General features: G+C 35.2%; 2 protein-coding genes across 4 annotated transcripts; one reads left to right on the top strand and one right to left on the bottom strand.

Annotated features, from left to right (window-relative positions):
- Window positions 1–209: 209 nt before the first annotated feature.
- On the top strand, window positions 210–4,180 carry LOC114720570 (probable WRKY transcription factor 4). 3 transcript variants are annotated; one of them, XM_028906230.1, is made up of 5 exons: window positions 210–652; window positions 805–1,298; window positions 1,391–1,534; window positions 2,698–3,012; window positions 3,851–4,180. In XM_028906230.1, the coding sequence occupies exons 1-4, from the start codon at window positions 239–241 to the stop codon at window positions 2,981–2,983; spliced, it is 1,338 nt and encodes a 445-aa protein (XP_028762063.1). In that variant the 5' UTR covers window positions 210–238; the 3' UTR covers window positions 2,984–3,012; window positions 3,851–4,180. The 3 variants fall into 3 exon arrangements, with proteins under 3 accessions (XP_028762063.1, XP_028762061.1, XP_028762062.1); XM_028906228.1 differs by having other exon boundaries at window positions 211–652; window positions 784–1,298; XM_028906229.1 differs by lacking the exon at window positions 3,851–4,180 and adding an exon at window positions 3,388–3,795 and having other exon boundaries at window positions 211–652; window positions 784–1,298.
- Window positions 4,181–4,250: 70 nt separating this feature from the next.
- On the bottom strand, window positions 4,251–8,092 carry LOC114720569 (uncharacterized). The gene is made up of 11 exons (XM_028906227.1): window positions 7,804–8,092; window positions 7,366–7,461; window positions 6,821–7,207; window positions 6,595–6,678; window positions 6,264–6,479; window positions 5,917–6,052; window positions 5,621–5,783; window positions 5,392–5,517; window positions 5,096–5,290; window positions 4,783–4,905; window positions 4,251–4,509 (listed from the first exon to the last, which is right to left on the bottom strand). Exons 3-11 carry the CDS (start codon window positions 7,116–7,118, stop codon window positions 4,396–4,398), a joined length of 1,455 nt encoding a protein of 484 aa, XP_028762060.1. The 5' UTR covers window positions 7,119–7,207; window positions 7,366–7,461; window positions 7,804–8,092; the 3' UTR covers window positions 4,251–4,395.
- Window positions 8,093–11,286: the final 3,194 nt, after the last annotated feature.

The following is an 11,286-nucleotide window of genomic DNA, read 5'->3' on the forward strand; positions in this document are numbered from 1 at the left end:
AAGGGCCCCACAACATGTTTCATATGATTTTTTTGCCCTCTAAAATCAACAACCAAATTGGTACGCTGATTTGTGTGCTTTTGCAGACACCGTGCGTGGACTTTTTGTTTTTTCTTTAAACCCCAAAAACAAAAAAAAATCCCTCAAATTTTCAGATCTAGATTCTAGCCGAAGACCAACTGTTTTTAGTCTCTCTCCATTTTGCTCAACCTTTTGTCTAATTCTATTCTTGCTCCTAATGGGTGGAATTGGTGACCAACTCCCACTTTCGTCGGCCCCGGCCAAGACGGGGCCTCCGCCGCCTCCCTCCATTAATCCCCCACCACGCACTTCCATGGACGCACTTTTCAATGGTGGGTCCTCCGGCAGCGCCGGCTTCGGGTTCAGTAGTCCTGGTCCCATGACTCTCGTTTCTAATTTCTTCAACGACAACGAGGACTTCAAGTCCTTCTCGCAACTTCTCGCCGGCGCTATGCCGTCTCCATTGATGACGACGCACGGGAAACACTCCGTTGAAGTTGGGGGCTCCGCCGGCACTGGGCTTAAGAAGGATAGGCCCTCCGTTGAGCAGTCCCCGATGTTCATGTTTCCGCCGGCGGGGCTTAGCGCTGCTGGCTTCGTCGGTCCTCCTAGGAATTTTCCAGCTTCTGAGGTAAATCAAATCTCAATCCTGAATTAGTTCCATCGTCCTTTTGACTTGAGATAAAAAAGATAGGAACAAGGTTATATATAGATTATTAATATATATTGAATTGATCAATACTGATATAAAGATTAGAACAGGTCTCAGCCGAGGCTGTGCGGGTCAACGAAAACCCATCTTCTTCCATTGGTAAGCAAGTTCAGATGATGCCACCAAGCTCTGGTACGACGTCGTCGGCAATGAAGGAATGTCCTGATGATGGATTCAACTGGCGCAAGTATGGGCAGAAACAGGTGAAAGGCAGCGAATTTCCTCGAAGTTATTACAAGTGCACGTATCAGAACTGCCCTGTGAAGAAGAAGGTTGAGAGATCTCTCGACGATGACCATGTGGTGGCCATCATTTACAAAGGACAGCATAATCATCAACGTCCTCGCCCCATTAATAACAACAAGTACGCAAAAGACGCAATCATAGGGACAACAACTTCGGATGAGAACTCAAACGCGCGAGGGACAACCTGGGAGTCATCAACAGGAGCTGAACACGAAGCAGAAGGATCAAGCGAGAGTACTGAGGAAGCTGCTGCAGGTTATTATGGCGATACTACTACTGAAATGGAGGACAAAAATGATGGGCCTGACCTAAAGAGAAGGCAAGGTTTTTTCGTTTGGTTTGACTATGGGATTATGTTATGTTGTTTGATATATATGCTAAAGAGGAGAAACTTTAATTGGGATTGTGCAGACACACAGAAGGAGGGGCTTCGCATAGGACAGCCATGGAACCAAGGATTATTGTGCAGACGACAAGTGAAGTTGACCTGCTAGATGATGGGTATAGATGGCGAAAATATGGCCAAAAAGTTGTCAAAGGCAATCCTTTCCCCAGGTGAACTATTCCCTCCCGCCTCTCATTAATCTCTTATTAGGGTTGAATTACATGAAACATTCTTAAAACTTTAAATCATATTATGAATAAGCTTACAAGTCTTTGAATAAACTTAACAACAAACCCATCTAAATTTTCAACTCTATTTAAATTGTTCTTCATTAGATGATACTACCTTCGATTCTTGATATAAGAGTTAGTTTGACTTTTATTTTGATCCTAAAAATCTACTTTATCTCTTATATTTATTTATTTTTTAAGATAATCTTTGTAATAATGGTAGTTTTAACCAATACACTTGATTAGCAATGATATTTTAAAAAAGACAACATTTATTTGTTACAAATAACTAACTTGATTAGTTTTCTTAATCTACTCAAATTAATCAACTAACTCTTATACTAAGAATCAGAAGTAGTATATCAAAACATAGATGAATACTCTAAATGAGAGTAAATTTTATCAAAATTCTTAATATTGATGTTTGAAAATATATATATATTACAATTAATCTAAGCAAAATGAGTGTGATCATAATTCTAGTGAATAGGAAGGAATTTGACATGAATGCCCTTAGCATAAATTATATTATATATATTAATTACGTGCCCCAACTCTTATTTGTCTATTATGTATTATTTTCAATGTGTGTTTTAATGGAGTGTTCTCAACACATTATAATATTCCTCTAATTCTAAATATAAGACTCACTTTCTAATATAATTTATACTACAAAATGAGTCTTATATTTAGGACTGGAGGAGTCCTTGTTATGGATCCCATGATTTGAATTTAATACACCGTAATAAAATGTTATTAAATTTGAGTTTCAACAAATAACATGATTATGGTAATCCACGTGAAAAATCCAACGAAATAATCATGTCGACCTGCTATATGGTATTTTTCAGTGAAACTCACTTTAAGACTACTAAACATACATGTCATGTAGTTCTCATTAAGTTAATCCTCCTGCAGTCTCAGATCGAACTGATTAAAAAGGTAATTATTTATGACTGTTTTTAACAATTAACAACTTCCTATCATGAAATCTTTAATTATTTGCATTCAAAACTCAAGACTATACTGCAATGTTGGGCAATAATCGTCGGTCTATGATTTTCCCAGAAAATTTAATGCCCAGATGTTTCTGTCATGTGTAGGAGCTATTACAAGTGCACAACCACAGGTTGCAATGTTCGGAAACATGTGGAGAGAGCATCCTCAGATCCTAAAGCTGTTATTACAACGTACGAAGGAAAACACAATCACGACGTGCCGGCAGCTAAGACTAACAGCCACACTATCGCCAACAACTCAGCTTCACAGCTAAGACCCCACAACACCACAATACCAGAGAGACTTAGTTTCAATGGCGGACCTATTGGGTCCCACCAGCAACAACAGCCTGTGGCACGTCTTAGGCTGAAGGAAGAACAGATAACCTAGTTTTCCTCTTATAGAGGCTGTAACGCCAGGTATAATCCTAGGATAAGACTGGGTGTTTCTAAAAGAATTAAGGGTTATTTTTGCCTTTGAAATATTGGTGGGGTTATGTGTGTCCATAAGTTCTTTCTAGCTCAATGTTATCTCGAAAATATTGAAAAAATGAGCATGTCGACTTTTACGATAAAAATATTTACAGCCAACATTAGGTTTTTTAATAATTAATGTTAGTTTTTTTTTTTTTTTACATAAAGGGCTACATTACTCTTCGTTTTTTTTAAGCATACGTTTTGACAAAAGTAACTTGCAAGTACTCACAACTCATTTTGGTAAAAATGATCCTTAACCGTTTTCAAAGTACAAGTTGTTCTTTATACTTAATGTTCTTTCTTGTAATGTTATATCAGATTATTGCTTTGATTAGAAAGCGCTGAAAATAGACACAGAAGAAACTTTCCTAAAGTTTCAACCTGATCTGGGAAGTTTGCAATTCAGTAGTCATATTCATACTTTGATGTTCTGGGCATCTTTTTCAGCCTAGAGCCGAAGTTTTCATCATGAAGACGTGTTTCATAGTTTCATCTTGCAATTCATTGCCGAGAAAAATTCTTCAATCATATGGAGAAATTTTCATGGTTGACTATGATGTTAACGCAATCAAGTTCCTTTTTAACAGATTAGGAGGAGTGAAATGTAAACTATCCTTATTTGTGATTATATCTCTATTATGATCATGGCATTGGGGACCAAGTAAAGCAATGACAGACAAAAAATCATCATTACATTAATAATATTAAAAATGGATTGTTACTGTAGAATTATTGTACAGATCATGATGATTTTTTGTGGATGCAATGTATTCTCCTGCAGGGTTCACTTCTAGTTACAGTAAAAACTAGAAACTTTATGAGGCTATCAGAACTGATCAGAGACTCTGCAACAAAATGGCTCACTTCTTCTGATGAGGTTCATGCCTGCTGCCTACAGCTAGGAGAGAGAATGCCAACCCCAAAAAAAAAAAAATGGCGTAGGTAAAGAAAAATATATTGACATCACCATCTGTGGGAACATGAACTTATGATCTCTATGGGTTACTTTACTTGACGCAGATCTCAGAGATGAGAAAAGAATGGTCATACCATTTGGGATTTTTACAGCAACATGTCATTTTTATAATATATATATTCAAACACCTTTTTATATACATATCAAAGAAAGAAAGCTACACTTTCTTCAAATTTGCTTCCTCTTCTTCCTTCTTTTCCCCCCCCCCCCCTCTCCAGATAGAAAAGGTATGGTTTTGGAACCAAATAGGCTTAATTCTTTACAAGTCATCCTTCCTCATTGTTTTCTTCTCCATTTGAAAATAGCAGGGAAAGAAGCTCGCTCTTACCCATTTAAACCACCTGAATTAGTTAGTTCTCTTGTAGAGTTACAAGAGTAGGGATTTGACCACGGTTAACAAAATCGATCTTATTTAAACGTACACAGCACAATACTTGCTCTGGCAATTCTTCTGGCTTTTGTGCCTGTTAAAGCATGGCAAGAGAGGGAATAAAAATGGGACCTTCTTCTTAAATTAGAGACTTATTCCTATCATAATTTTGTGAATAGAAAAATCAGATTAGTTTCTTCTGCTATAATATAAAATGATGCGGTAGAAAGAAAAAGAAAGAAAGAAAGGTGAAGAATACCCTATTTAGGTGAGTATGGGATATGCAAGAATTGTACTACAAAACTACGCACTTTGCAGTAGCAAGTACAAAAAATGTGCTGATTAAATACTGGAAAACATAATATACCTGGATGGTTAAGCCCAGATCAAGTATTCCATTCTTTGTACGGTCTCGAAGTGCATCAAGCCCTTTCCTAGATATGTAGCTAAATCGATGAATATCCAGGTCGATCTCAAAGTAGTTAGGGCCCTGCAATTAAAGTACACAATAAATATTCATTGAGAACTTCATCTTTTGGTAAAATAAAAGGTAGGATATATATATTTTTTTTTTATAAAAAAAAACTAAACCAAAGACATGAAATCTCTATCATGTTCATCTTTGTCTTAACATGGTAAAACATGTCTGAATTGAAAGATGTGAGCTTGTATATATATACCATAAAGAAATTGTGCTGAGGACGCGAAAGCACTGGTTTGCCGTTATAAGCATTTATAAGCCTCTGCTCTGCAGAACTAAGATGAAGATCTTCTGGGTTGACCACACCAGCCAAAATCTTTAGTCTTTCTCTAAATGGAACCGTGCTTTCTGATGCGAATCCTTTCACCTTTTCCATCTCATCAGCTACCAATTTCTGCCACAGTGAAAGGATTTCTTTACTGGGAAAATTCATTTAAATCTGTAAACTTAGCAGATTCAAAGGCAAAAGTTGCAACTATTGATGGGAGAAATTACCTTGATGCTTTCCTGAAAGTGAGAAGAGATCTCTTGGTCAAAATTCTCAGACACTTTAAAATATAACACAAGACTCATGCCCTCCCCATCGTTATCACCGAACATGCTTGCACTGTACGTAGGCAACTGGAAAAGGAAGCACAATTTGTTATATAACATCTTTTTTGCGTAACTCAAAAGGAAAAAATAATGTTCATAGAACAAAATGTGTTACAGGATGGGAATCTACCTGTATGTTTATAATAAGGAGAGAAGGTACTTCGTCGTGTGCTTTGATTGAAGGGAGTTCAATGTGCTGAGCAATGTGATTTATTTTCTTTGGGCAGACAAATAAATCAGCACCTATGGGTATGTAAGGGCTGAAATCTGGAGCAGGGGACTTCTGCTTATCTCTGCATAGTTAATTAGCAGCATATAAATTTCGATCTTTCTAAGCAAGCAAAATTTTTATCAATAGACCGGGTTCTAAACATAGGTGCATTGAACGCGTCAAAAAAGATTGACATGTACGATTCGTAGACATGCCTGAAATAGTTTTTGCCGCGGACACTAAAGACTGAAGGTGAAAGAGCAGACCAAGAACCAGGCAATGGCTTATCCTCATTTGAACATGGAATTTGAAGCCCTGATCTGGGACGATATAGAAACTTCTCAGATGCACCTGAAGTCCACACAATTTTATCATAACTTGAAAAGTTGGGATGTAGATTGACATGAAAATTTTCATATTTTACTTTGACAAGATCAAGTTATATATAAGAAACTATGTCGGAATCAATCAAGCATGAAAGATGTGAATGGAAAAGTGTTACCTTAAACCTTTGCAAACAGATTAGATTCTTATGCTTGTTAGAAAAGGGTCATGTACTTACATAGTTCAGTCTTCTCATTTCCATCAACAGATGTCCTCTTCATGGAAACCATGATAACCGTCGACTGCTTAATTTGAGAAGATTGAGAATTCGACTGAACATGATTCGTGTCGTTAATATTAAGGTAGCTCTCGTAATATTCCTCATATTTGCCCTCTGAATCCACAAAGCATGATGAACTTTCATACTGAAGTAACTGAGTATTTGTGATGCTCCCTATAGAATCACCAACGAGCCCAAAGGTGAAAAAACCACTCAGCCAAAAAATAGAAGAAATCAAGGCAACTCTTAAACAAACACGAAAGATTTCGATCAGATTTATATGCATTACCTCCGTGGACACTGATATAGTCATCATCTGAATCAGATTCTATCATGCTAGAAGAATCAAACCATGCTTCATCTTGGCACGTTCCTGCAAAATAAATTCTCATCACATATACGTATATATATGAAAAATTCTTATCAATCATCAGCATGAGAAAATCCATCAGATTTGCCAGTGCCGTAAGCATCAAGCAATGTGACAGACAAAACCAAGAGAGACAAAAGGGTACCGTTTGGATCGAGTTGACTGTGGCTGTGGTATTGGAGCTGGGTAAGATGAAACTTTCTGTTTGAGACATTGGAAATGCGACCCTTATCGAAATCAAAGTGAACAAAGTCACCATGAGGGTAGTCTCCTTTCAAAGGCACATCAGGAAGTGCAGGGAGGGCAGGCAATGCAGCAGTTGCGTGTGTCCTACGTCTCCCAAATCTGGTCCTTCTTTTATGAGTTCTGGTCTTCCTGTTTGATGTGGATGAACAGATCCCCATGGAAGCTCCCAGCTTTTTCAATAGCTTAGATAACATCATTTCGGATTGTTGTAATAAAATATATTGGTGCCAACTCAGAAAAGAAATTTAGGCACCGTGCCTATATATTCTCTCTGAGAAGAAATAACCTGCTAGCATTAGGCAGAACAAAAACAATGAAAATGCTAAAATTCAGGTAAATATAGGTATTACGAAAAGAAGAAGAGGTTTGAAAGCCAGTTTTAATGTGGGAATATCACTTTTAGATGGTTAGAACAAGCCCAGGTCAGATTTACAGAGGACATACCTTCAACAAATTGAAAATTTACAGAGGGGAAAATTTTCTTCTCATTCCAAACCAACTGTGAAACCCCCCACAACTAGACGAACCTATGAAGATCGCCTGAGAGATGAATATAGAGAGCCATCAGAAGGGGAATAAAAAAAAGTGACAAGCGTTTTGAAAATCAACCCGAAAATTCCCAGGTTCAAGCTCAAACATGCGTAACATTCTTAAAACAAAAATAACTGAGCTCATCCAGGAAAGTTTTGAATCTTCTTTTTACAAGCATTAGGCTAGCTAGGCTGGAAGAGAAAACAAAACAAGATAGAAAACAAAATGAAGAGAGACCCTATACGATTGAACACATGCACGCAAGAACACAGATTTGAAACAAATGAATAAAAACAGAAAAGGGTGACTCAGGGTTTTGATATTTCCTGAGAGAAGAAGAAGAAGAAGGACCTGAGAGGTGAGGTTGAAGAAGCGAGGAGAAGAAGAAGCATAAAGGAGGAATCGTCGTTCCCAGAAAGGAACAAGGATTCCTCTGTCTCTGTCTCTGTGTGTTATTCTCTCTCTGTTTCTGTTTTTCTCTGAATGCGAAAAGAATAACACAGAAGCTTTCAAAAGAAAAAAAAAAAAATTGCAGAGGGACAGCAACAAAGAGCTAACAATCTCAAAACTACAACACAGGGTCCGTTTTATTCGGATCCTCCTTTGTTGTTGTCAGTATATACCCCATCCATTTCCATCCTTCCCTCATTTTCTCTCCGTCTGTTATTATTATTATTTTTTTTTTCTCCTTCGTCTTCTGTGACTTCGCGGGCAAAAGATAACTGAATTCATGGAGAACACTTTTTATGTCCACGTGTCAACTAGACAGAGCCTGCGACTCCTGTATTTGACCCGCGAAATTTCCTCCGGAATTTACCGCCTACAGCATAATTTCTTGTTGACATTGAGACAGTTAGATAATTAATTTTTAAAATATTAAAAAATAATTAAATCTGTTTTTAATTATATTCATTACAACTATTTTAAATAAAAACCTCTTAATTTGTGTAAGAACACGATAAATTGGAACATTATATTTAAATTTAATATCTAGTTTTTATATTATTTTTGGTTTTAATTAGAAGACCTTATTTGTAGTCTACAAACGAAGTCTTATAATTAGAACCAAAAATATTTTTTAGACTTAAAACAACATATTTCTTTGTGGGGCTTCGGTTAGTTTTCAAAAGAATAACAAGCTTATGAGAAAGAAGATATTTGTGAGATCATAAATTTTCTATTCAGCATTTCATATTAAAATTTAAATTTAGGATGTGAAGGTTTCCCCTGTCAGTGTTGGTTTTGCGGTCAAGCTTGTCAAACATGCAGATAAGATAAACCTATAATCAAATGTAGTAATTGTAATATTCAATTAGGGAAAAAATATTTTTTAAAAATGTGATTATCCTTATTAATTAGTCCATAAAAAGCCTCGAAACTACACAAGAAGTGCATGTCCATAGATTGGTGTTCTAAGGCCGAACTTAGATTATTAGAGCTCAAACTAGAGGCAGATATGCATACATAGAGGGGGAAAATATAACTGAAATTTTTTTTTTTTTGCCAACGCTGAAAATTCAATTAAAAGTTAGCACCCTTTATATATATATATATATGGATATTTTATAAAGTTAAAATGTCTTTCAATTAATTAATTGTGATCGACTTGTCATACTCTTTCTAATACCTCAATTAATGAAATAATACATTACTTGAACTTAAACAGACTAAATCAAATATCATATTTGCAATATCAGATCACAAATTAAATCCTGATTTAAAAATAATTTAAATGTAAGTATTATTCCTATAATATGAATCAAATTTCTTATTTAATTTATACTATATTCAATTTGAAAAATATTCCTACGAAATATTGCGGACCATCAAAGAAAAATCCGAAATTCAACGGATGATATTAGAGAAATACCTCTAAATATTAAAGTTTGATAATGACCTTTTTTTTTGTGGGGGGGGGGTTATGGGAAGGTGCAAATACAGTCAGGCGACACAGAACTTTCAATCAAGAATCTTTCATATAATTCATCACCCAATCTAATATTCCTCCGATCCTAAATATAAGACCCTTATACTAGAGTGTATAAGAGTCTTACATTTAGGACCGGAGGAGTAACTCACTATACCCTTTTGCTGGTCCAAACCTCTTTTGATGCTATTTGGTACAATGAATCCATCTCTACATTTGGAAAAAAAAATGGTGAACATTTATTTAGAATAATTATAGAAGATAGATATTATGTTTATGTTCTGTGATATGTAATATGTTATTAATATTCTTTTTAGAGTATAAAATGTGCAATATAATTAACTTTATATATATGTACATCATACCAAAAGTTACAAATCTTGATGTATTAAATTAAATGAGATGTTATTTTATTTTATTTTAATTTTTTGGTGATGTGAGGGGAGAAAGAGTTGAAGGGGGAAATAGAGAGACAATGAACTTTTTTAGTGATAAAGAATGATAAAGCGAAGAGAGACCTTAAAATAGATACAAAGAGAGAGAATAATAAGTAAGAGGTAGTGGAATCACCAACCCAATCATTGAAGACGGTAAGCACTAAGCTGCTTTCAATTCCATAGCCCTGATATAGATGACACTCTTCAACATATGTGTGTGTGTTGATGTTTCCACTACTTTCATACAACTCTTTTGATTAGTTGCACAATATATATATATATATATATATATGTATATATATTACAACTGCCTTTATTGAAAGCGACCACTCAACAAACGCATTTATAAAACTTTTACTATACCATCCGTTATTTTTAATTCGTGATTTATTTGTTAGAAATTTAGGACCTTTTTTTGGGTCTATTTTTAAAGGTTGAAATGATGATGCCTGGAAAATTTATAGATATTTTTTTGGCTTATACTATTCAAAGTATTGTCAGACATTAAATGTGAGTATCTTTTCTAATCAGAATTCAAATCTTCTTTTGTCATGTTATAAAAAAATAGCATCTTCTGCTACACCCAAGATTACTGGTTTCATGGACTTTTTTTTTTTTTTTTGCTAAAATATAGGTATGTTCCTATTGAAAATAATCCTATTCGAGATATAGACACCTCCTCTAGAAATTTAAATCTTAATTTAGGAACTAGTTCCATCGACTCTTCTTTACTGACAAACATGTGAAATGGCAATGTTTTGTAGGTATGCGCTGCCGAAACCTGAGTTTTTTCATGGGCTGAATAAAAAAACCCAAACAAACATTGAACCATGAGGCCCATAAAGATCAGACTTCGAAAGTCAATTTAGGCCCAAGCCCGAAAAATCAATTCCGGCCTGGCCTTTGAAATACCATCAACATTGTGATTCAATATACGGCCAGCCCTCAAGCTCGTCCAATTCATTGTGGAAAAAGTTGGCGATCTGCACAATATGTAGCCTTATGACTCTATGGGAACCCTTTTGTTTTTTTTTCCCCTTCCATAAAGAATATTCTGATCAAAATTTTAAATTAAAATTTGACAAGAAATACAGATTTTTTAACATTAGTGAACGTCCATTTTAAAAAATTATATAGTTACCAAGTTATTATATTTAAATTTAATTGGAGATAAATTAAATATTACGAAAAGTCATATGTTGACTATATTTTAATTGGAGATGAAGCATTTGACAGTGTTGGAGGTATTGGTAATATGGATAGGAGGAGGCTGGTGGGGACAATGAGGCCAGGAAATGAGGATAGCAAATGATTAAATGCATCACATGTTTGTCTAAAGTTCTATAATGAGACATCACTCACACCTACCAATTCCCTTATTATCATTATTAATATTCTAAGGATAAATTATATAGAACCCTCCTAAATTTTATGTTATATGTAAATAACTTCCCTGATTTTTAAAATTTT

The sequence above is a fragment of the Neltuma alba genome, unplaced genomic scaffold (assembly GCF_004799145.2).
Source record: "Neltuma alba isolate B1F8T4 unplaced genomic scaffold, ASM479914v2 tig00011988_pilon, whole genome shotgun sequence".
NCBI lineage: Eukaryota > Viridiplantae > Streptophyta > Magnoliopsida > Fabales > Fabaceae > Neltuma > Neltuma alba.